The following is a 25,651-nucleotide window of genomic DNA, read 5'->3' on the forward strand; positions in this document are numbered from 1 at the left end:
GCAGTTGGTGCCCGAGGAGCACCAACATGGCAACTTCGGACACACACAGTCTCGTACACACCGACACTCAGGTACACACAGAAACACTCCCGCCGGGAAGGGGGCGGGCCTCCGCGCGGGGGTAGAGTCAAGCGCGCCGCGGACACACCAGGGTGCCTGCCGCTCCCTGCCCCGCCTCTTTACCTCGTTCAGGTCACGCCCTCTCACCCGCCACCTCCGCGGCTAACCCCACTCTAACCACGCCCCCTCCCCAATCCCCCACGCCCCCAATCATTTCTCCTCACTCTTGCCACGCCCCCTTCCTCCTCTCTGCGGCGTGTCCAGCGCTGACCATCCCCCAACCCGCCCAGAAGCTCCACCCTTCGTGGCCACGCCCCACCTGTCCTTTTTTCCCCAAGTTGCCCCGCCCAAGCCCCGCCTTAACTCTCCCGCCTTCTGGGCAGCCCCCTCTCCCCGAAGGTCCGCCCTGCGCCCCGCCCCCTCCTTCACGGGGCTCTGGGGAACGCGGCTCTTGCGCCCTCTATCGGCGCAACTAGAGCAACCCGCGGATCCCCGGGCAGGTAAAGCAGCGCCACCACGCAAAACCGCGTGTTGGGAAGACTTTCCGTTAAGTTTCCTAGTCCCCTCAGAGGCTGTTTCAAAGCTCACTGCCCCTCGTAAGGGCTAATATACAATAGAGCTTCTAAGGGAACGCCCTGGACTTCTCCACTGCCCAACCGACACTGCCGCCTGGGGCTCTCCTGCTTCGCACCAACCCTGGAGTGCTCTCGCTCTACCGCAGTCTGGCCTGTCTCGTTGTTCCGCGTACTTGGGGGTCACGCCTTTCCGCACCTCCAGGCCTTTGCTCAAGCCGTGTCTCTGCCTTTCCCAGATTCCACTCATCCTCCTGGGCTCAGTTTAAATACAGAACCAGCTGCTCTACATATGAATGAATGAAAATTTATTGAGTGACCATGATGTGTGGGTAATATTTCAGTTGCTTTAATCTTCGAAGCACCCTTGGAGATAGATATTATTGCCTCTTTATGAATCATGAAGGAGAAGTGATTGACCAGTGTCAAAGTCAGGAGATTGCAGCTCCTGCTGTGACTCAAATCCAAATCTCAGGGGCTTCAAATTAGCGTCCTCCCTCCAGACAGCCTTCCCTTCTCTCTGATCCCTGCTGAAGTAGGGGGTTCTCTCTCCTTTGAGCTCCCAGCAGCTTGCTCCTCCTCCTTGGGCCTGGGTTTACCTGTTCTGGGAACAAAAGACACCCTGGTCTGACTTATGCTCCTCAAGCCCTGCCCCAGCCCCCTTCAGACTTGGTCAAGCCTCCCCCCCACCCCCACCCCCAAGTCTTGCTGAGCAGTAGGGCCACAGGGACTGACATGGTTGAGTCATCAGCGTGTCTTTCCCAAGCCTGCCCCATTGCTCCTACCCCCAGTCCCAGCCAAAAGTATTAGGGCTGGGCTGGACTAAACTAGGGTCCTGGAGCCAGGAAGTCCAGATGAGAGGGGCAGGGGGTGTGGGCAGGGCGAGACGGTGGGCACTCAGGGATTCCCATCTACCTAATGAGAAAGGGTAGGATGCCAAACCTTTCTTGCTGCTCACCTGTCCTCCAGGATGAGGAGCTCACTCTACCCTCTGGATAGCCCCTTCCTTTGTGCGAAATTTCTGTAGGGAGAAAGCCTTTTATCTTCAAGTGAGTATTTCACCTCTGAAGGAGTCCTTGGAGCACACCTCTCCCTTTTCACAGGGAAATTAAGGGGGAAGGAAGAGAGCTGTGCCTGGCCTAGTACCTCTCTGCACCTCCCTGGGCCTCAGCTACCTCATCTGAAAGATAAGCAGTGTCTAGGTTTCCCTCAAGGGCCCCTGGCGGACTCTGATGTTTGAAATCAGATTCTTGTCTCCTCTAGCCTTTTCTTTCCACTCTTGGGGGAATTTTTGGTGTGTTAGGGGAAGGAGGTGATCCTCATCCCGGGAGTCACTGCCCTCCCCATTAATGATAACCTCTACCAAACTCCTTCACACCCTGCTATGTTCTGGGAAGATGTCCTTGTTCTCCTATCACAGATGGGCAATGTGATGCTGGAGAGGAGCAGGGACTCAGGTCACAGGTTTCAGCATCCTGCTGTTGACCTCTGCCCAATGAGTAGATTGGGGCTTCAGAGTCCTCCCATCCCCACATCCCCTTAAGATCCAGGATGAGTTAAAGTCATCTTCCAAGAATAGAGATGCCCTGGATGTTTTTAGCCCTTAGAAGACACCTCTGGGAGGGGGCTGGGAACACTGAACACAAAGGGGAGAGAGAACACTGTGCTGGGAGGGGGCTATCTAGAGTTGGGCCAAATGCAGTGGCCCCCACTGACGTGCTAGGTGACCTAGCAGCTCCCCCCTTTCCTTTGGACCGCAGGCTCCTCATCTATGAAAGGGGAATGAAAACAATAACCCAATGAGATCAGGGATGTTGGATCCATTGGAGAAACAAATAGGGGAAGGTTGTCTTGGTGAATGATGGGCTACAAGTATTTAACAGGGAGAAAGAAAAGGAATGAGGAGAAATGAGGAGACCCCAATAGGTAACGAGCCCTAGGAGAAATATGGCTTCTGACCCCATTCCAAAGCCAAATAGAAGAGATCTGGGATTGTCCCCTTCCTGAAGTAATTAGACCTCAAGCGCACTGAACTGGATTATTTCTAATCTGTGGTTCATGACACAATCTTACCAGTTATTTAATTGGCACACCTGCTTTTAAACAACAAGGAAAATCTTGGACCTTTACAATAACCTACATTCCATTATGTGGCTCCCGCACCACCATTCTCCTGTGCCCCCACCCAAGATAACCGTCAGCTCAAATCCTGTGTTCAGCATTCCTTTGCTTTCCTTTTGATATGGTTTTGATCTTGTGTATTCCTTCAAAATATTTATTTTCATTTTAATTGTTTTTAATTTTATAAAAAGGACATTTTGCTGCATATAATTTGGGGGAGGTGCTTTTTTTTTTTTTTTTTTTAGTAGTATATGGCTAAGATTTATCCATATTGTTGCACGGCAGCTTAGGTCATTTTGGCCATGTGTAATTTCCCAATGTGTGAATATAGCACAGTGTATTCATTCACTCTTTCATTTCCAGGTGCACAGGCACAGAAGCACTTGGGTACAGGGCAGGCGACTGTTCAACGTTAGGAGTCAATGTCAAGCCGGGATCAAATACCTCATCTGCTTCTATGAAGTGCCTGCTTGTGCCTTTTGCCCATTTGGTACAGCTTGCTTTTTTTTTTTTTTTTTACTTTATGCAAATTTTACCCTAACCTTTCCATTCTCAGTACCCTGGTGGCTTAGGGAGGTCTAGTGGAAGTATGGCTCTATTACAGGTAAGGAAACAGAGACTCAGAAAGGTGAAGCAACTTGCTTAGAGTCACAAAATCAGTTATAGCCCTCCTGCCCCAGCCCCCAGGCCCCCCTGGTGTTCTTCTGAGACCTAGGTATGTATGTGCTTAACTCAGTATTGCCTGTCTCCTCCTCCTTGCAGGCAGGGACCCATTGCCCAGCATGGCACCTGGCATAAAGTAAGTGTTCAATAAATGTTGTTTATTGAATGAACTGTCTCCATCTCAGAGAATGTGAACAAATGAATGAAGGAGGGAGGGAGGGAGGAGCCACCCACAGCCTTTGCTGGGACAGATCCCATGGCCTTGGGCTTTACCTGTTTAGAATGCAAATCACCTTGCAGTGGTCTCAACTTCCTGACTCCCTGTCTCCTCCATCCTTGCCCCTGCCCCCTGGCTCTGTGCTCTCAACCACTAACAGCCCATACATCAGGGATCAACATTCCTGGAAGAGCTTTCCCTAGGCCTTGCCTCTCTTGTAATCTTCATCTCTCTTTTCTTCCCCACCAACTGCCTCCACTTCTTCCCCTCCAGTCCCTGCTTCACCCACCCAACTCCACTGCCCGCTACTTGCCACCATCGTTCACAGTTCTGCCCCTGATGCCTTCCTCCCACCCCTCTGGCTACTCCTCCTTTGTGGGCCTCGCCTGCTCCCAAGCCCCCTAATGTTGGGGTTCCTCAGGACATGGATTAATTCCCAAAGTGGGATGCCCTGGTTTTCCCACTTTCTCGGCCAGCTGCAAGCACACCTCTGATATTATCACTAAGTTTAACTCCTCCAAAGCCCTTCCATCATGGGTGTCCTTGCTCCCCAACAGCCTGCCTTGTGTACAAGCCAAAGACAAGTTAGAGTACTGTACATGAGAAAAGCTAAAATCTGAGAGGAGGGAATAAGGACCATAAAAGAAGTGTGATGGGGGCAGGGAATGTGTGAAAAAAATAAATAAAAAGAACAGAGAGGATGAGGAGTTGTGGAGAAGCTTCTAAAAGGGGAGGTGCTAGGAGTGAGCAGCCGAAGAGGATTCCTGTGGGACTTGTGTGGTATAATTCTCTGCTGCCTCCCGTGGGGCCTCAGTAAAGACCCCTTTCCAAGGATGCCTCGACATATGAGATGGCCTCAAGGAAATCTTCTGGGTATTCATAAAAAAATCATGGGGGCGGCGCAATGTTGGCTCAGTAGCAGAGTTCTCGCCTGCCACTCCGGAGACCCAGGTTCAATTCCCGGTGCCTGCCCATGCAAAAAATAAAAAGTAAAATAATAATAATAATGATGGACCTGAGGGCAGGGGTGCAACATAACAGAAACAACCTGTTATGAGACCTCATCTGCAGTCTCCCAGCCATGAGACCCCTATGTAACAGCTTCCTGGTGGCCCTGGGTCTCCTCAAGCTGCTGACTTGTCCTTTTGAGGTGAAGCAATGTTGAAGGGTTAGTCCCTCTCACTTGGGGTGCCTGGAGGAGGAAACCCTAGGCCCCAAGGTTACCTGAGCCTGCAGCACCACTTTTGAACGGGTGAGTAAAGGAGAGCTGGGCATCTGGGCCTATCCTGGCTTTCTAAGCTTATTTGAAACTCACTGTTCCTTTGCAGCCACACTCATTTCCAATTCTGGGTTTTGTATACATAGTGCCTTCCACCTGGAGCCACTTCCCAATCTCTGCCTATTGAACTCCTCCCTGGCTCAAGCACCAGCTCTTCCAAGAATTCCTCCCTAATACCTCCTCTGCTGAGCTTCCACAGCCCGGAGTATTGGGCCACCCTTGGCCCCTGTCTGGAGGTGGCAGTGGGACAGCTCTTGTTTTCTCAGCTTGCCCACACATGAGGCCACACACTTTCCATCCCAGCCCTCTGCCTGTCTCTCCAAGGTGGAACCTAGAACCAAACCTGACCCAGACTGCGCTAAAGTGCTCTCTACTTCCATTTGTTGAGCTCCCTCTCGGCCTTCAACATCTGGTTCAAATGACCCCTTCTCAGAGAGGTCCTCCTGACTCTCTGGGCTGGGTCAGGGCATCCTCTGGGCAGTCTCCCTCCCCTAGCCATGGTTTCCTCTGTCACAGTCCTGAGATCACTGTATCATAACTGTACCTCCAGCAGTTGGGAGCCTGTATAGAGCAGGGCTGGGGCTGCTCTTTCAGGGACCCCAGAACCAACCCAAACCTGAGCACAAGGTGTCCATAAAGGGGTCGTTGCTGAGTAAATGGACTATCATCTTGTCCTACCCCCTGAGCGCTCATATTCATACCTCAGAACCCAGGTCAGATGCCCCTTTCCACAAGCTCTTACCGGCTCTCCTCCCCTCTGCCCCCCTACATCTTTCCCTCCTCCTTCTTTGATGACTTTATAACATATAGCATAACCCTTGATTTAGCACATATTACTTATAGGCCTGTCTGTCTCTGGCCTACAGGCCCTGGCCCAGAGAAAGGGCTCAATAGATAGTTGGTAAGATTTGGAGGTCTGTGGGGTCCTCACTCCATGACCAGATGAGCTGAGCTCTGATTCTTGGCATGGTTTGTGGTTGGCGGGGCTGATGCCCCGGCCACAATAGTGGACATGACAGGCTGTGGGTATCCTTTCTCTGAGAACTCAGCGACCCTGCCGCTGCCACTTGGCTGTGAGTTTCTGTAGGAGCTCATGTGACTGCTGGCGGAACTTCTTCTGAGTGAAGTAGAAAAGAATGGGGTCCAGCACACTGTTGGCACTGGCAAAGGGCCGTGTGCCCTTGTAGGCAGCAGCAAAGGCCTCCATCACGGAACAAGTGACCCCGGGAGTAGAGCGCACTGCCAGGTAAGCTGTCTTGGTGACGTGGAAAGGCAGGAAGCTGATGGCAAAGACAGCGGCCACCACCATAGCCATGCGGGCTGCCTTGCCACGCCGTTCACGGGCCACGGGCCCTGCTGGACCGTCCTGGCGGCACAGGCGGTGGGCCAGGCGGCAGTAGCAGACCAGTAGGGCGACAAAGGGCAGCAGAAAGCCGATGATCGTGAGGGCCATGCCATAAGGCATGTAGTTGGTGGCCAGGGCGGGTGAACTCAGATCATAGCACACGGTGCGGTTACGTTGGATGCCTGTGGCAGCAAAGATGGCTGTGGGCAGGCACTGGGCTGTCACGACCAGCCACACAGCCCCACACACTAGCCAGGCAGCCCGTCGGCCCCCATGCTTGTGCCAGAGGGCCAGAGGGTGGCAGATGCCCAGGTAGCGCTGGAAGCTGATGCAGGTGAGGAAGAGGATGCTGCCATGCAGGTTGGCGTAGAAGAGGAAGCGGACCAGGCGGCAGGTGAGGTCACCAAAGGGCCAGTGGTCCCCTTGGGCATAGTTGTAGATGAGCAGGGGCAGGGAGCAGGCATACAGCAGGTCAGCCAGGGCCAGGTTCAGTGTGTACACGGCCGTGCGGGTCAAGGCCCGACGGGATGTGCAAATCTGGGCAATGACGCAGGCATTCAGTGGCAGGCCAGCTACCAGCACCACTGAGTACACAGGTGGCAACAGCAGCCGCTTGAAGTCCTCACGGTAGACGCAGGAGGTAGTCAGTGAGCCCGTGCCATTGCCCCACTCCATGGCTGCCCAATAGGGCTTCCTACATCCGGAGACGCTGGGGAAGCAACACACAACCTTTCAGTGGCCATGCTCACTGACCACCCAGTAGACCCTGCCTTTCTCTGGGCCTTGATCTCTCCATCTGAACAATAAGGGCTCCAACTTTGTCTGTCTCTGCTACTTAACCCCCCACCCGGAGGCCCCACAGAGCCCTCACTTTAAGGAAACCTGGCACACAATAAAGCTCAAACTTGGGAGAAATCCAGTTTTCTTAATTTCTTTCTAGAATATCCACTCCCCACCAGACTTTCTGGTGAACTCCTATTCATCGTTCAAAACCCTGGTCAACATCTCCTTTTCTGTTCATGGAAATTGACAGACTTGGGTTTGAGTCCCAACTCTGCTACTGTAGCTATGTGACTTTGGGTGCATGACATACCTTCTCTGAGCCTCAGTTTTCCAATCTGAAGAATAAGGGCAAATGCTCATCCCTCTCTCAGGGCTGTCCTGAGGTCTAGAATCATTAAAGCATACTAAGTAGGGCTTCCCCTGGGCTCCCTGGGGTTTAGAGATTGTGGTCATGGCGGGCCTATGTGTCTTTCCACCACAGACCTGGAACCCACTCAGGAGAAGTGAGTTAGTCAGAAGTTAGTTATCTGACATGAACAAAATATCCACCCACCGTATGCTGACCAACCTCCTCAATTTGGATTCCACCTTCTAAAGCCATGGTCTTTCTTTTGGCCGCAGTCTTCTTATCTGTAAAATGGGGGAAGGAAGTGATCCAGGAGTTCCCTAATGCTGCTTTCCACTTGACTTGCGGCTACAAAGACAGATTAGGCAGAGCCAAGAAAGCAGCAGTGCCCCCTGGTGACCAGAGTGAAAATCACTTCCCTGAAGACAAATGGGTGAGGCACCAACCAAGTTAACCCCTTAGTTTATAGAAAGCGAAATTAAGGCCCAGGAGGAGCAGAGACTGCTCAGTCTTATTTAGTGAGTTAGGAGCAGAAGCAGAACACAGATGCCTAACTCAAAGGAGGCAGCCCATGGACACAAGCCCAGCTTCAGAGCTAGACAGGCCTGGGTTCAAATCCTGGCTCCCCTACTTCCATGGCGAATGACTCAGGTCATGCCATTTGCCTTCCCTGGGCCTGTGTCCATAGCAGTAATACGTAGCATGGGCCTGACATGCAGTAGGTGCTCAATAAATGCCATGCCATTGTACCCTACACTTTGGCCCTCCACTTATCTGCTCAGGATGTGTTTGGGGGTGGGGGATGGGGAACAGAAGCACAAATGGCTTAAGGGGTTCCCTGATGGGGAAACAGCGAATCCTGAATACTCACCTCCAAAACTGGCATCTCCATGTCTCCTGGCATCTAGAGAGAATTTACAACCTAAATCCAATGGGCCTCAAAGAAAGCCTTTGAAATAGTGAGTCCAATCCTTCCCTCTTCCTATTTTACAAGTAGGATCAACTGGAACGCATATGCACTCAGAGGGTGGTAGAAGGTTGAGACTGAGTGTATGGACCCTGACCCAACTGCCTGGGTTCAAATTCCTGCTCTGCTGCAAATGCGCTGTGTGGCCGTAATCTCTGTGCCTCAGTTTCCCTATCTGTAAAGTGAGCTAACAGTACCTGCCTCATAGAGTTATCATGAGGTTCAGTGCCTGGCTCAGGGCAAGTGTTAGCTGGTCTTAATGCGAATGGGCTTTGCCAGTAGCAACTTGCTAAATAAAGTTAGGGATTTTAAAAAGAACAAAACATAACTCCCCAACTGATGCCTTTCAGCTTAAAATTTTATTTTGATGGAAATATTTTACACAAATTCTGGCCAACTGGAAAATGATGTTTAGATTCTCTGGTCTGCACCCCATGCCCCACCCCCCAACCCCCCACCTGGTATTTAGTCATCAAAGCTCTTTGTGGGGTTTCTGCCCATGTGTTTGGGGTGCTGCCTGCCCAGCCGAGACAGGTAGGCACAGGGAAGAAGCAAGAGGAAAAGCAGAGCATCTCCCCAGTGTCGCCAGGAAGCCAAGATTAGTGCAAGCAAGAGAAAGTTCATTTACTCATCCATTCATGTATTTATTCAGGCCATTTTTCATTCATGCTTTCATTCTCCTGTTTTCACATTCCAGGTATTTCGCTGTCTGCTGGATGCACGAAGCCCAGATGAAGACGTAGTCACAGACACAGACACACAGACAAAGACACACAGACACAGACGTGCCAGTCTGAGGAGAGAGGCCAGTGTAAGCCAGAGTGTGGTGGGGACTTTTCAGGGGAGGCTGAAGCCAGAGCGGGGCCCTAGTGGTTAAGGAGGGTTTCCATGGGTGGAGAGGGGCTCGGGGACACCCAGCTAGGGAGGACAGTGGAGTGGGCAGGGTCACTCCCCACGACCCAAGAGAGTCCCCTGACTGAGGTTATTTTCTGCCCCTCCCAATCCCCGGTGATTGGGCTTTCCTGGGACCTCCCCATGCCCCCTTAGAAAGAAACAGGGGGCTAGATGAGGGGATCCAGGGAGGACTCAGGCAGGCCTGGCTGTTTCCCAGCTCCCCATCCACTCTGTCCTTCTGATGACCTAGGGGCACAAGCTGTCTTCCTCACTCCTGGCAGGGCTTGCCTGGCCCCCTCCTCCAGGCAGCAGCTGATGTTGTCTCCCTCGAGCTCACATATCTGTCACCCACCCTTGGGTCCTAACCCCTAGATCAGCTCTGATGTCAGCTCAGACCCCTCCAGCCTCCAGTCCAGCCACTTTGCCCATAGTGGGGGTGGGGGATTCTCTAACACACCCTCCTACCTTTGGGGGAAGAGCCCAAACCTCTCTCCTGACTTTCCAGTCCCCAGTCTCATCTGAAGTACCTGTCCCAGCTACACCAACTCCTCATTCCTGCCCCTTCCTCTCTAGTTACACTGTTCCCCAGACACTGAGACTGCCACACCACCATTCCCAGCCAGAGACCCAGTCTCCCTCGCCCACCTCCCGACTTTACTCTTCCCTTCATGCAAAGTCCCATCCATCTCATCTCCATTTGTCAAAACCCTCACCGGCCATCAACGCCAGATCCACTGTTGCTTCTTCCTTTTCTGATGCCCCAGCTGGGTGCAGCCCCTTCCTTTGGGCTCCCCCAATGCTGTGGAACTCCTGTAGGTCAGTGCTGGGCCCAGGTCCCTGTGTCCAGCCTGTGTAGCCTCCCCCCCACACACACACATCCCCGCACTCTGGCCCACGGCCCCCAGACGCTCTGACACTCACCTAAAGCCTGTCCCCACAGTGCATCAGTGGCCCCAAGTACACTGGGGCAAGAAGAAACCAGACTAGAGGCTCCCGGCTCCCTTGCCCTCCGGCCAGACTGCAACACCTCCGATGGGGCAGACGGCTTCCTGTGTTTCCTGACTGAGCTGTCTCTGACTGAAATAGCCTCTGTGGGGGCTGCCACCTCCCTGTCACCCCCAGCGTCAAGGCCTGTCGGAAACTGGGCCTGGAGGAGCAAAGAGGCGGAGGGAAGGCCTCCTTCCCGGAACCCTCTCCCACCCCAAAAGGGGGAGGGGAGATGAGGGGATGAAGAGGGGTGAGGGAGGACCCGGGTTGCTGAGAAAGTTTCCGTTTCTCCTCAGTCCTGTTCTCAGTCACCTCATCTACCAAAGAGGCAGGTAAGTGATTAAAGAGCTCTCAGTTCCTTTAACTGTAACACCCACAGAGCCACTGGCATCCATGCAGCTTCCCAGTCATTTCTTCCTTCCATCCCCCCTTTCTTCATCCCATCACTCATTCACTGATGTGTTCATCTACCTGTTTCTTACCTACTCAGTCACCTTCTCGCCCCCGCCTCCTTTCCTCTTCTTCTTTTCTCCACAAACATTTATCGAGCACCCACTGTATGCTACCAGGTCCTCTTATATTCCCACATTTAGCAGTCACTGCCCCATTCCACGTGGCAGGCCCAGAGCTTGCCAGGAGTGACAGGCATGGGTTGTGGGGATAGAGAAGAAATCGCACGGCTGAGACTCTCCCTGCCTGTGCCAAACTATCCCCAGAACCTTCCTCACCATCAGACCAGGGCTCAGACATGTTAAAACAATGTCCAGGGGTGGAGGCAGCAATCAGGGAGGGTGGCCTGGAGGAGGTGGGCTTTCATTTGGAGCAGCTGAGGCAACGGTGGTACAGGAGGAAGGTCAGGGTGGTATAGGCAATGAACACTACCCTGGGAGTTTGAGGCCCAGGTTCTGACTCTATCTTTGCTCCTACTCACTATATATATATATATGACTGGACAAGCGCCCTCCCCTCTCTCTGAGCCTCCTCAATAGAATGTGATAATACTGACCACCAGCATGTCATGAGGGTGGCCTGCCACGGAGGGTTGAGGAGCTCCGGTTCACCCTAAGATGCTGTGTAGACTCCTAGATCCCAGCACCAGTTGAAGATGTCCTTAGAAGTCACTTTTACAGGCAAGGGAACTGAGGAACTGAGTAGGGGCCAAAGTTTAGACCAAACTGAGAAAATTCAGGATATGAACCACCCGGTAAACAATTGTTCAGTCGTGTATGAGTTGAGCACCTACTGCATACGTGGGTCTGAGCTAAGAGGTCACTTGTGCCGGCTGAAAGCAAGGACTTCCTGCTCCAATTTTGCCATGCTAGGGCCAACGAGGGCAAGATGCCCCAGGATTCCGCCCAGCAGCCAGTCCTTTGCTGGATCCACAGAACAACCTCCCACAGCCACCCTCACCGAGGTAGCTGCTGCCTGCCCCAGGAACAGGAGCAGCTCCAAGGGCTTCCTGGGGCTTGAGTCGGGCACTTCAGTGGTCTCAGTTTCTGCCACCCTGATCCAGCCACATAGCTGTTCCTTTCAGGCCTTACCCAGAGGGCCCAGACATGCACATCTGGGAGCTCCTCAGCCCATTGGGGCAGCTTGGAGTTACATACTTTGGGACAGCATGTTCTTAATCTTAATCCATTGTAAGTAGAATCTTCGGATAATGTTACTTCAGTTAAAGTGTGGCCAATGGAACCCCCTTATAAGGAAGGCCACAGAGAGAGAAATGATGGGAAAGAGGCAAAATCTGAAAGTCAATGGAACCCAGAGGAGAAAGGAGTAGACATCATCATTTTCACTGCCACATGATGGAACAGCCAAGGAACCCCAAGGATTTCTGGCTAGCCAGAAGACACTGACCCCAGGAGAAAGCAAGCCTTCTAGCCTCTGAAATCGTGGACTAATAAAGCCCTGTTGTTATGCCAACCCACTGTACGGTACTTGTTTTAGCAACTAAGAAACTAAAGCACCCACCCTCTGCCCAGGCCAGGGTACACGGTCCAGCCTCAGGGGGGCAGAGAAGGCTCATCAGGTCCCACTTCACAGATGAAGAAGGAGACTGAGGCCAGTTGCCCCTTCCCCACCCTCTTGACTCTTCTCAGTATTCAAGGGCCTTCCTTTGGACGCCTGGCCTGGCACCTCAACAGCCACCAAGAGCCCACTACCCACCCAGCCTTAGTTCTTTGTTTTATTAACAAAGCCTGGACTGTGGGGCTCTCAGAACTCCAGAATCATAGTATGACAGGGCTTGGGACTTCAAGGAATCTTGGGATGACTGAATCAGGGCATACAGAGTCTCAGTTTAGCCCATAGCCCTGGCTAAGCCTGGGGGAAGAGGAGGTGAGACCTAGGAGGGAAAGCTCAGGTCTTAGGGGTTATGGGTTTGCCTGGGAGGGAGTGACCTGGAAGGGCTCCTGGGAGAGGCATGTCCACTGCTGGGTCTTGTAGGGCCAAAGGAACTTAAGACACATACAAAGAGTGAAGACGGCATGTCAAGCAGGGCATACACAGTGAGCAAAGGAAGGGTATCGCAAAACAAGCTTGGCCTGAGTGAGAAATGAAGAATAAATATTGTAGCCTGAGCATGGGATGGGTTGTGCAAAGAAGGGGCCAAATGGGAGACCTTCCCCATGGCACTTTCCAGCCTCTATGCCTATAACCTGCTGTTCTCTCTCCCTGGGACACCTGCTCCCCACCTTCTCAAATTACTTCCCACCTATCCTTCCATCTGTAAAATGAGAATGATTGCAGGTAGCCACCACATGAGGCCATGATACGAATTAAATGAAACCATACATGTGAGGCTTCTTCGTATACAGTAGGTACTCAATAAGCGTTGATTGAATGAATCATCTCCAGGCCAGCCCAATGCCCAGCACTTTGGGACCTCTCAGCGTACTGTGGTCGCAGTTAGTTTCTGAACCCTCAGCACCAGGTATCGTTTTCTAAGTGCCTACTGTGTGACAGAGCCTTTATCTGCAGTTCTGGAGATAGAGATTATTCTGTCCATTTTTAAGACTTAGGGAGGATCAGTGAGTTGTCCAAGCTGTCCCAGCTAGGTGGCACGTCAACATGAACTTTCTGACTCTAAGGGCCCCTTTTCCATTGTTCCTTCAAAGTCCATGCTTACATGCCACAATTCCTAGGGGGAGTTGTGCCTTCCCCGCACTGAGGGCCTGTGGCCATGAGATGGCGCCCGCGCACAATGGGGACAGCCAGCGCTGCACCTTCCGAGGGCTGCCCTGGATGAGGGCTGGGCAGTAGGTCTGCACAAGGCAAGGGCCTCTCTTCTGGGGCAGGCGCTGACCTCAGGTTTGGGTTCCCACCCTCAGTTCCTCCTAACCCAGTCCCCCAGCCTTTCTCCTACTTATCATCAAGACTCATTAAGACCATTTTCCTAGATAACCTTGCCAGATAAGCTCAAGCCCTTGTTCTCAGGGGACACTGGCAGAGGTGGCAGTGCTGAGGCTTGTCTGTCCTGGGTAGAGGTCCCCGAGTGGTGCCCAGACACCAGCCATCCACCTCCTGTCTCCACCCAGGTGCACCATCGGCAGAAGCACTGGCATCCTTCACCAGACTCCTCTCCTTCCAATGACACCGCATGGGGTCAGTTTAAGCCTGCAGCAGGAGCAAGGGAGACCTGAGAAAGTGTGAAGCTCCATGGGCTGCTTGGATCCTACGGTCTCAGGAAGCTCCACCCCTTTAGATGGCTCAGCTCCCCTCCCCCAAGACCTACATATCTAGAAGGGCGCCAAGGGAGCCTGACAGCCAGGGTCAGGAGCTGGATGCCTGAGTCACCACCGGCCACCCTGCCAAGGCAGGAACCAGCCCAGACCAGGCTGGACTGGGAAGCGAAGAGGCTTCCCAAACTTGGCCTGACTAACTGCTAGGAAACAAGGCCTGGAAAGCCCCCTGCCCAGCCCCTGGCCCATGAGTTAGCAACAAGGGCACAGGATGACAGGGGTCAACACACAGCTTCCTTCCCTTGGCGAGTCAGACAGGCTTGGCTCTACCAACTCGGAGCCTGGGTTTCTACCCGGTAAACAGGGCGAGTGATGGTGCCTCTGTGTTTTGGTACCAACCCAGACCTGACCCAGGACAGCGTCTGGCCCGAGGCCAGGTTCCTGATGCCAGTGCTTCCCTGGCACCACAGGACAGTTGGCAGCAGTCAGAGCTGACTCCTCCTGGAGCAGTTCCCATTTCACCTGTGATATCAGGCTGGCTCAAAAGCTGGGAGGCCTGACAGGGCAGGAAAACTGATTTCTCTTCTCTTTTTCCACTTCCCCTTCTTACCTCCTGCTTGAAAGGAATAAAAGCTGGAACTGAAACAGCCATTTTGAGTGCAAGGAAGAGGAAGCTGTGGCTTTGGGGAATTTGGGGGGTTGAGGCTGCTTCCTTTGGTTTCTCTCCAGCCTTTACAGGCTAAGCAAAGAGGGAACTAGAATCTCCTAAATCCCTCTTTGCACCAGGCCCCAGCTGCCCATCAGTGAGTTCACCGAATCCCCAGCTACACCATGGACTAAGCAGCCAGCACTGTGCAGAAGGCTTCACATAAGGTATCTCATTTACTGTTTACAGTGATTATCCCCACTTTACAGATGATAAAACTGAGGCTTGGAAAAAACTGGGCTTGGAGAACTTAACAAAAGGTTCTTTCCTGGAAATATGAATGAAGAGGGTTGGGACCATGGCAGCCTTGGTGGGCACAGGCCCGAGGAATTGTGGGGAGAGACAGCTCAGAAGCCCAGAAAGCAAAAATGGCGGGACAGCCTTTGACAGCAGAGGGCGTCCAGGGTGCCACACTTTCCACATCCAAGCTCGTGGATCGCATCTCCAATCCAGCGCTCTAGGAGATCCCCAGGGCCTTCCAGTAAACCCTCTTTCCCTGGAGTTAACCTGAGATGGTCTCTGTTCCTTGCCTAGACCCTCAGGCTGTCCCATTTGTTTATCTCCCTGAGGCAGCCACAGAGGTATGCCTGCAGGTTCCACTCCTCCTTCCCATACCCAGGCTCCAGGCTGCTGGGGAAGAGCTAGCCCAGGGCCAGTGGTCTGGCCATCCCCACAGGCATTCATTGCTGTGTTCCTCCGTAGTTTTTTCCCACCCGGCTCTCAGACCCTCCCTCTCACGATGACAGCCCTGCCCCTTGTTTTCCCTTTGCGGGGATCCCCTCCTTCCCCTCCCAGAGTTTTGGGGATCTAGGAGAGCCGGGCCTGTGACCTAGGCCTGCCAGTGAGAGAAAAGTGGTCTCCAGGCCCTGTGACCAGCTTAGGGTTGGGTGGGTGACTTTTGTGGGTGCCTTGGAGTCAATTCTGGAGATCTTGCTGGAACACTGGGAAGGAGACACGCCTTCCACTAGGTTTGGAAACCTGGTGGGTAGCAAGTAAGGCAGGAATTGCTGGAGCTAGTTGAACTATGGTGGCAGGTGCTGTCTGTCCTAGGCATGGGAGATGGTGCCACTAAGGAGGAGACTGTCCAAAAAAAATAAGGCCGAGAGGTGGGAAAAGACAACTTCTGGATCCAGGTATGCCTGAAGCTTTACCTACCACTAGACTTTTTGGTGGCATGAGCTAATAAATTCCCTTTTTGCCTTGGTGAATCTGACCTAGGATTCTGTCACTTGGCACCTGCAGTCCTGCCAGTAGACCTGGCCCCTGTGCCTTTCCTCCTCTTCCCATAGCCCCACGCTTGCAACTTTGGCCCCCGAACCCCAACGTCACTGCAGGAAAGCCTGGAACGGGTCACACACACAAAGGCTGCCGTCAGACTCCTCTCCCTACTCAGGCAGAGGCAGGTGGGGGCCAAGAGACTGTCAGGTCAAGGCTGGTCCCATGGGGGCACCCAGGAAAGCCAACCCCACCCCCAGTTTATTTCCCATGAGCAGAGACTCTGCTCCATCAATTCCCGGGGTAGCCACTATGTCCTCTCAGTAGCTCCTAGGCAGGAAACTGGGAAGCGGGAAACCTCGGTTTGAGTCCCAGATTCATCACCCATTGGCAGGGACAAACACCCAATTAGATGCCAGAACCCAGGGGGCCAGTGACAAGGAGCTGAGTTCTGGTCCATGAGCCACAGAGACTTTGAGAGCATCTGACCCTGAGTCCTCTCCTTCTGGGAAGGAGCCCCCCTGAAGCGGCTTGTCTGGCCCGTTTGCAGACTTTCCATGATGGAGAGCTAGTGGACAGGTGCAAAACTTGGGCATGAATATGTGTTTATTGGGGGATGGGGGACTGATGGGGATTAAATGTGAAAAAAACAAACAAACCCTTAAGCCCCCCTGCGGCTGCCTCCCTCAGGCTGTGTGTGTGAGATTCAGGCTGTGAAGGGTAAACAGCTCATGGCAGATGGGGCTGGGCTGCCTGGCCGTCCCTCTTGCCCTTCTGAGGTCCTCCCTGGTGCTCTCACCTCCCTGGCCTTCATCTCCACCCCCACCCTCCAACTGGCCTTGTCCACCCACCTTCCAGCCTGCACACCATTGCTCCTTCTACCCTGGGGCCTCTGCATCCGAGGCCTCCAGCACTCTGGCTTCAGCATCTCCCTGGCCTCTCTCCCTTCCCTTGCCAGCCTGGATTTTCTCCCCCAGGACCGAGTCAATTTGCATTCTGGCCCAAGGCCCCATCAGAATGCTCTGTCCTGCACCTAGGAGCTGCGCATGGCTCAGCTGAGCGCCCTGGGCCACCACAGACCAGTCGCTGCCCTCCTTGGCTTCACCTCTGACGTCTGGCCTGTTCTGGAATGGTTTCCTTTCCCTCTCTTCCAAGCCCTTACCCCTCCTTGCTTTCCCACCCTGATTTCTCACTCTCAATAGCCCTCAGAGCAAAAGAACTCTTTCAGAGGGGACTCCAACTTCCTGCCTTCCAGACAGGCCCCTGCATCTGCCCCCTTCTTTCCTCATTCCTCCACAAGCTCCTGCGCCCTCCTGTGCTCCAATGCCTCCTTCTCCTCCTTGCCCCTCTGCTGGCTCCTTCCTCTCAGCCCACGAACACTCTCCTTTTCTCCCAGCTTAGCAAACCTTGTCCTTGACCCAGGTGCCTCTCCAGCTGGGCCTGAGCCTCCCTTCTCAAACAAGCTCCTGGGAGAGTTTTCTGCACTCTGCCTCCACTTCCTCCTCCCGCACTCTCACCCCTCACACCCTGACAGTTGGGCTTCTGCCCCCTCTCCTGGCAGGGACCCCACCCAACAGGGACCTCACTAGGCAGGGTCCCCACCAGACAGGGGACCTCGCCGGACAGGGATCCCACTGGGCAGTGGGGCGGATGAGATGAGACCGTGGGAACGAGTGGCCCACCTGAGTTTCATCACAAGGAAATCTCAACTGACCCTGACATAAGAGGCCTTGGGGGAAAACAAGCCACTGAGAGGCGACCTGTTTGACAGCCCTGCCTGAGGCTAGCGCAGGCTGGGGGAGGGGCGCCTCCTTTGCAGCTTCCAGGAAAGGAACAGGGCTCTGCCTGGAAGGTGGGGTAGGCTTGGGGTGCCAGCGGCGCCTACAGAACGTCTGCTTAGGTGGAGGCTGCAGGATTCGGAAGGGAACGGGTGAGGGACTCATCAGGATGATAACTTTTCAAAGTTCATGATATGAGTTTGAGAAAACATGAATTGTCAGTATCGCAAAATCAGAGACGCTATAGATCATGGAGCAGGTGGGCTGAGTAGCTTCCTGCCTCGGCCTCTGGACATACAAAACACGACGACCTGTCCATTGTGGGTGGTTCTAAGTGTATTGTTTGTTTTCGTAAATTAGAAGAAAAAAAAAAGCAAACAAAAATGTGAGGACCCACTCCTGGAACAGGTCTCTCCTCTCAGCCCCCTGAAAAACCCAGAGTTCTTCACGCCCCAGCCGACGGAATTAGATTCAAATGTTCATTACTCGCCACAGTGCCCCTCGGTCACCCACCGCTGTTCCCTCTCCAGAGCAGGGCCCCCAGCAGACCCGGTTCCAGTCCCAGCTCTGCAGCTGATGAGCAGTGACTCAGCCTCTCTGAGCTTCAGTGTCTTAATTATAAAATAGAAATAACACCCACCATGCGGCATTGTTGGGTTAAATAACACAATTGAGATCACACAGCCAGCAGATGCTAATGCTTCATTCAAACTCACTGAGCTCTGACTTCAAAGTCTGATTTTTCCCCTCCTGTGCCACATTCTCCCCCACAGAAGGCACTCAGAAATGGCTGGTCCCCATCCCACTGGCATGACAGAGACACTGTCACACCTCACTCTGAGCTGAGATATGCCTTTTATACCTCATGGATGACTCTCTCTCTCTCCATGGGACACAGAACAGTTCTTGCTTCGCCCCAGGATATGGAAGCCAGCCCTGCTCTGGGAGTTAGGATGCCAGGCTCTGTCCCAGCCAGTGCAGATTTAACCCTCCCGGACTTGTCTCTCGCCCCATGAGTTGCCTATCAGCAAGGCTGGATGTATGCATCCCTGAGTCCCCTGAACCCAGCACAGGGGTGGGCACAGATGGCATCAGAGTTGCTACTGACTCAGCCTAGGCCATCTCCACTGACAAACAATCGCATCGTGCACAGAGCCTGCCCTCCATGGGAGCTCTTAGCGCCAGGGCCTGACCTGGGGCCTGGGAACCAGGAGGACGCCTCCACGTGCCCAGGCGGGTGAAACCAGACACACCAACAGTCAGGGAGGAGAAATCAGAGCCAGGGCAGGCAGAGCCTCTACCCCAGAATGAAATAGAAACCCGTTTCAGAGGCGAATGGGGAACTGACCCCAGGGCGGAGGAGGGTGGGAAAGGGCAGACACGCAGGGGGGCCCTGTGCGCCCAGCTGCCTGAGAGAGTCTGGTGTGGGTCCAGAACCTCGGCTGGAAGGGCGCTTGTCCCCAGGCTCTGCTAACACCCCCCACCCCCCCCACCCCCGCTCTGGGGAATCAGGACAGCCCAGGGCTCAGACCTCTGGCTCTGGAGTCTAACAAATTAGAATCCACACCCCACAGTGAACAAGATGCTCTAAAGTCTCTGAGCCTCAGTTTCCTCAACTGCAAAATGGGGATTCCCGGCTGCAGTCTCTCTGATATGAAACAATTAGCACCTAGAAGATGCTCATCACATGATATCCATTGTTATGATTGCATTAACCTTTCCTTTCAGCTCAGTATTGGTCTGTGGATGTATTCATGGCTCCTTTCATTTATTTATTCATTCAGCCAAACAGCCAGCACAAGCCCATTAACAGGCCACAACAGTTCAGAATAAAGGTTCCGGGATTGGACAAGTTGGAGTGGCAGCCCCAGCCCTGGTGCCAATGGGCTCCGCAACTCTGGGAAAGCCATTTCCCCTGGCTGAGCCTTCATTTCTTTGCCTGTAAAATGGGAGTAATAATAGCACCTCCGGAGGGCACTGGGATGTTGTAGAGTCGAGGGGACAATGATATGAAGCAGCCAGAGCCTCCGAGAGAAAAGTGGGTGGGGGGTGGGCCTCAGAGGAGAGCAGCCTGCCTCCAAGGGCACGGCCACAGGATGAGGCAAGGGTGGGGAGGGGAGAAGAGCCGACAGGCCCTGAGACAATTGCTAGGTTTCCGGGCCCTTCCCTTTCTGGTAAACTAAGAAACAGTGAGGAAATGTGAAAAAAAGATTGTAAGAAGTTTAGAAGAGAAAAGCCTCAGCCAAAGAGGGCATCTTGGGCAGCTTGGAGAGTTACCCCATTCAGCAGCCCTAGGGGATGTTTACACACACACGCATATGCATGTGCACACACGTACATACACTCACACACATACACACCCTCAAGGGCATGCACGTGTACTGGCACAGGCAGGCACAGCTTCAGAGCACAGCACTTTATAATCTGCAAGGACCCTTCACATTGATCCTCTCATTTTGATACTGAGAACTGAGAGAGTCTCCCTAAATCACCTTAGGACCCACTGCAGAGTGGGCAGGAGTTGTGAAACTCATGTCTTCAAGAGCTCAGGGCCGGTGCCGGAGCCATGCTGCCTCCCTTCTCCCTGAAGTGGTGTTAACAGGAACTGAACAACAGTGGAAACTTTGAACCCATTTCTCTCCCCTCTTAACTGGGTAAATCACACCTGGACTCGGACTCAGTATCCCCATGTGAAAACTCCAGGCTGTCTTAAGATTTAGCCATGCTGGCAGAGATGAGAGGCTTCCCAAGGGTCTCCTCTGTGGACTTCCATTCAGTCACTTAATCCTTTCTGTCCCCCATCTCAAGGACCACAGGGGTACACCATTCAATCAGACACTCAGATGGAGATCATTATTACCCCTATTTTACAGAGGAAGAACTGAAGCCCAGAGGGGAGAAGTTTCCTATTCTCAGGACTCAAACCAGCTCGTGTGGCTCCAGACCCTGGCTCTCCTCTTATGCTCCTGCACGTCGCCCAGCCCAGTCCTGATAGCTCCAGCCTCTCCCCTCCCGCCCCGTGTCCCCCCTGAGCACATGGCCAGGCACACCTGCAGGCTCAGGCACAACCAGGCCAAGGAAGGGAGGGGGCCCCCCAGACCCGCTCCCCCTCCGGCCCAGCAACAAGTTAAAGTGGCTGCAAGTGGACCTCGGGCTCTCAGGAAGCTTCCTTGAGCAAATGGGGGCTCAGGCACCTTCAGGGGGATTTACCCAGAAAACTCACCCAGGAGTTAATGAGGTCCCTGTCCGTCCTTGGAAGCACTGGAGCAAATACCGCCTCCAGAGCAGCCCCTACGGCTAGCCAGTTCCCAGAGTACAAACTGTCATGTGCAACGTCTCACAGACGTCCCTGAAGGCAGCAGATAAGGAAACCCGAGAAATCGAAGAAGGGAAGTAACTAGCAGCAGCCCAGAGCTGGCAGGCGATGGGGCTGGGACTCGAATCCCAAGAACCTTCTAGCCCAAGCCCATAACCCCAAGGCTGACTCAGCCAGCACCCAGATGTGAGCAAGTCACTTTGCACCCTGGGTTTGCTCACAGTTGAATGGGTATAATCAGTTTGGCCCCAGGGGCTGTTATGAGGATGCAGTGAGCTGGCACTTAAGGACCAGGGGCTGGCAAAGGGCAGCTACTTCATCATTTCTCCCCTCCCCGAGCCCATTCCCCCTTTCCCGCCCTCTGTTGGCTTTTCTCAAGTATGGAGATAGCCTTGGGCCCTGCTCATTGTTGCTAAAGAAAACCATTAACCCGGTTCTCTTAGCAGTGCCTGGAAGGACCAGTAGAGAAGCTGAAAGCTTGCCAGACCGGTGACTCTGTTGTCTGGAGCTCTCTTCGGGTGGTCCAGATGACTCGCTCCCTGGGGGCCGAGGACGCTACTCAGATGGAGGGTGATTGTGTGTGTGTTGGGGGGAGATGGCACCCAGGCCACCATCCCCTTTCCCAGCTCCAGTCAATCCAAGGCTTGAGCGTGGTGAGGAGCTGGCAGCCAGGGTAGGCTCTGGCCCCGTGGGACCACTAGGGGTCTGGGCTGGTTCTCCTCCCCACCTCTAAGATTAGCCAGATAGGCATTCTTTCTTTTCTTTTCTTCTTCTTTTTTTTTTTTCCCACAAGTACTTATTGGGTACCTACTCTATGCAGGTATTGTTCAAGGCACTTAAAGACACAGAAAGTTTCTGCTCTTGTGGCACTTACATTCTAATGGGTGAAAACTTACTTGTTTTCATTAATAAATAAATACATAGCAGTCCAGGTAGTGATAACAACTACTGAGAAACATAAAGCAGGGTAAGGGGCAGAGAGCCAGGGGATTTTGACTCACACAGGCTGGTTAGGCACCTTCTGGATTTGCTGGTTCCCTTTTTCAAGAGAAATCCACCCTGGAGGAGATCCTGCTCCAGGGCCCAAGGCCGCGCTTTGTGCCAGGGCCTGCCTCAGTGGAGCTCAGCAGCAGGCCAGGGGGCAGGGCAGGGGCTCCCCAGGCATAGGCGGAGATGCTCAGATCACCAGGGCTTCAGCATGGAGTATCCAGAACCCATTTGCCACTCTCAGACCTGCTGGTTTGGGGATATGGAGCACATCCCCTAACCAGCCCCAATCTCCCATTGTAGAGACGAGGGCTCTGGACCCAGAGAGGGGCAGGGAGTTGCCTGGGCCACACAGCAAGGTGGAGGTGTCCTGACTGCTCCTCCTGGTCTCACCTCTGGCACATCCAGCAGGGCAGGCGCAGAGCTGAGCCTGACCGCCGAGCTGTGGCTAGCGACCGGGCTGGCTGTGCCCTTGGCCAGCTCCTGGCAAAGGAGTGTGAGGTGCACCCCCGTTGGGACCACCAGGGGTTCCTACCCGGTCCCATTCTTCCAGCTCCAACGGGCCCATTCTTGTGCTCTAAGCTCTGAGAGGCTGAAACCATCTCTCCTGGCCCACTTCAGGAGAATGGAGTTCTGGTCAATTCTGCCTCCATTTGCTGTGTGATCTCCCCATCCACCTCTGGGCCTCAGTTCCCTCACCTGTCAAATGGGCACGCACATGTCAACGCTTTCATGAAGAATGTGCAAGGCACGGGCACGGAGGCAGTTGCATATTTTTAGGGACTACTCAGATGACAGGGGCTGTTATACCCAACATCCTTGCTTGTCTGAAAACCAGCCCCCTCACACCTGGTGGGGGATGGGAGGGGCCTGAGGCAGCCCCTATTAGCAGGACCTTGATCCTGTAGGGGAAACGAGTGGAAATCCCACAGAACCAGTTCCTCAGAAAAGACAAAGCCACTTTTGCTCCCAACCAACAGGCAGGCAGCTGACAGGAAGGGCCCCTCCTCTGTCCTTCTTGGTGAGAAGGTGAAGAGGGAAAGACAGGAAAGGGACAAGGTTAGAAGGGGGACAGCTTATTCCAGGAGGAGGCGTAGACCTGAGGTAAATGTAGGGTCACACCTCCCCCACCTCAGGCCTCCAGACTGGGAGAGGAGGTAACTGAACCTGAGGGACAGGCCTACGTGAGTCTGCAGGGGGGTTGTCATACATGTGTTGGGCCTGACTTGGAAGATGCACATGTATTCACAGGGGCACACGTTTGGGATTGCACCTACACGCATGTGCGTGCATGCCTGTGTGACCGCATGAGTGGCCCTGGCAAGTGTTGTTTGTTCACCCACGTGTTTGTCCCTGCTGGTGTATCTGCCATGTGGCACACACACACACACACACACACACAAACTCCCCAGGAGTCCCACAAACCCTCAGTCTGCAGGCCTTGATTTCCAAGCTCAGCACACCTTGCCACAAACCCAGGCTGGCCTAGATGCCGCAGGAGATTTGCAGGGTTCCCAGACACTAAAGACTCTCGATTTTCCCGAGGAACAAAAGCGGTTACACAAGAGGAAGAGGAAAGCTTAAGGGATTAACTTGGGCTCAGGGCTCTCCAGGTCCAGCCTTGGGTGTAGGCTCCTCTCAGGGGCATGTGCCCAAAGGTGAAGCTTTGCCAGTCCCTCTGCACCTGTGGGCACTGACCCCTCCATGGCCATGCTCCTGTCCTCAATCACCCTGCAGGAACCCTCTGACCTCTGTGCAACAGTCAAGGACTTGACAGTTGGCACCCACATGTCCTTGTTGGGTGATGCTCACCACAGTTGGCCAGGCTGGCCTTGTTGAGTGTCTTGCTCCTGGAGCCTTGTCCCCAGGCAGCCACTGCCAGCTCAGGTCCCCATTCCTGGCCCTGGGCTGGGCTCACAGTACAGCACTGGCCACTCCCTTGTGGGTCTCACCTCTTCCTGAGCCTCGGCATCCCCAGCTGTAGAATGGAGCTATTCCTGCCCACATGAGTCGAGGGCTGAGAAGGGCCTTGCCTGCCAGTGGCACATTCCAGGCATCCAGGGCCAAGTGCCCTTCGACCACTTGTTGCTCCCAGGAGCCAGAAGAGGAAACACACTACCCTTGGCCCTTTGTCTGAAACAGGAGACCACTGGGCCCCAGGCTGAGGGAAGAGACTTGGCTCTACTGGGATTCAGATCAGATCCCAGAGGGAGCTGGCCTGCAGGCAACATGCTTGGTGGTCTCCTCACACAGAAGGAGGAAAGACCCTCTCACTGAGCCTGAGTTTTCCTTCTCTGCAACTTGGGCACCGTGCTCTGGCCACGGTCTGGAGTCTGCTGTGTCCCATCATAGGAAGGCACAGACAGGCCACAGAGGCTTGGCAAAGGAGTAAGGAGCACATGCCCACATTTCAGCGCACCCTGACCCCGACACAGCTCCACACAACCCAGAGGGCCACACGTGTGCACATGCACTTGCTGTATGAGAGCAAACTACCCACACATGTGTGCAAACCACACACATGCAGCCCAGTGTATACTGGGCTCCAGCTCAGCTCAGGCAGCAAATTTCATGTGATGAACAGTCAGAACCAGGAAAGATGGAAGGCCCTGAGCTAATTCCTCGGACTCCCAGGCCCTTCTTTTGCTTCCTTCCAGAGAGGCTGAGGTGTTTTCCCAAAGATCCAAACAGTTTTCCTGACTTGTCCTCCCCAGTCACCCCAACATGCCCCGAGAGGAAGCAGACAAAGCTGCCTTCGGGAGTGTGGTCCCCAACCTGCCCAGCAGGCCAGCAGCCCTGTTTGTTACCAGCTCATAGTGAGACTTCAGGTTCATCACTCTGAATTAGGGAGCTCAAAGGACAGGGTGTGGGAAAGGGGGAGTCCCAGAAGAAACAATGCCATACCTAAGTATAGAGAGCCCTGCCTACCACCCGGAACCCTCACCTCACTAGAGTTTTGGTTCATTCATTCACTCAATCTGTATTTACTGAACAGAGTGCTGGTGACCCAGTGGTGACCAGAGAGTTATAGTTCTTAGCCTCAGACTCAGCCCAGAGACCAGCCACCTTAGAGCATCAGGGAATGTGAGGAAAACAGGTCTCAGGCTCTTCCATTCCCCTCTGGATCCCCTCGATGGATCCCAGCCAGAGCCTAACCCAAGTCCTCAGAGATGGTGTAGACTCAAGTGAATTTAGGATTAGGAGCACTGGCATCACCTGAGAGGATGTTAGAAATGCAGTGTCTCCTCAACAAAATACTCATAAGTCAAATCCAGCAGCACATTAAAATAATTATATATCACAACCAAGCGTGATTTATTCCAGGTATGCAAGGTTGGTTCAACACAAGAAAATCAACTAATGTAATACACCACATCAATAAATCAAAGCAGAAAAACCACATCATCATCTCGATTGACAGAAAGGCAATTGGCAAAATTCAACGTTCCTTCTTGATGAAAAATACTTCAAAAGATAGAAAGAGAAGGAAACTTCATCAACATATTAAAGAGAACATATAAAAAAAACCCCAGAGCTAACATCATACTCAAAGGGGAAAGACTGAAAAAGTTTTTCCTCTAAGATCAGGAACAAGACAAGGATGCCCATTGCCAACCACTTTTATTTAAAATCGTGCTGGAAGTTCTAGCTAGAACAATTAGGCAAGAAAAAGAAATAAAAGGCATCCAAATTGGAAAGGAAGAAGTAAAACTCTCACTGTTGGCAGATGACATG

General features: G+C 53.4%; 1 protein-coding gene and 1 long non-coding RNA gene across 5 annotated transcripts in view; one reads left to right on the forward strand and one right to left on the reverse strand.

Moving 5' to 3' along the window:
* Positions 1-588: 588 nt before the first annotated feature.
* Positions 589-25,651, reverse strand: part of P2RY6 (pyrimidinergic receptor P2Y6) — a 38,941-nt gene continuing 13,878 nt past the window's right edge. Inside the window, exons 1-3 of one of the 3 annotated variants that reach the window (XR_013156745.1) lie at positions 20,837-21,188; positions 7,594-7,670; positions 589-1,236 (exon numbers count right to left, since the gene is read on the reverse strand). Coding sequence is in view for 2 of the 3 variants with exons in the window: in XM_077113644.1 (XP_076969759.1) it covers positions 5,958-6,932 (975 nt within the window). In the remaining variant the exon portion in view is untranslated. Of the gene's footprint in view, positions 1,237-2,446; positions 6,967-7,593; positions 7,671-20,836; positions 21,189-25,651 lie in introns of those variants that run through there. The other 2 variants (XM_077113644.1, XM_077113645.1) reach the window with 2 other exon arrangements.
* On the forward strand, positions 3,296-12,200 carry LOC143644535 (uncharacterized). 2 transcript variants are annotated; one of them, XR_013156747.1, is made up of 4 exons: positions 3,296-3,552; positions 9,051-9,164; positions 10,188-10,566; positions 11,557-12,200. It is a non-coding gene; the product is annotated as an uncharacterized LOC143644535 (long non-coding RNA). The 2 variants fall into 2 exon arrangements; XR_013156748.1 differs by lacking the exon at positions 3,296-3,552 and adding an exon at positions 7,628-7,819.

Source organism: Tamandua tetradactyla, chromosome 8 (genome assembly GCF_023851605.1).
Source record: "Tamandua tetradactyla isolate mTamTet1 chromosome 8, mTamTet1.pri, whole genome shotgun sequence".
NCBI lineage: Eukaryota > Metazoa > Chordata > Mammalia > Pilosa > Myrmecophagidae > Tamandua > Tamandua tetradactyla.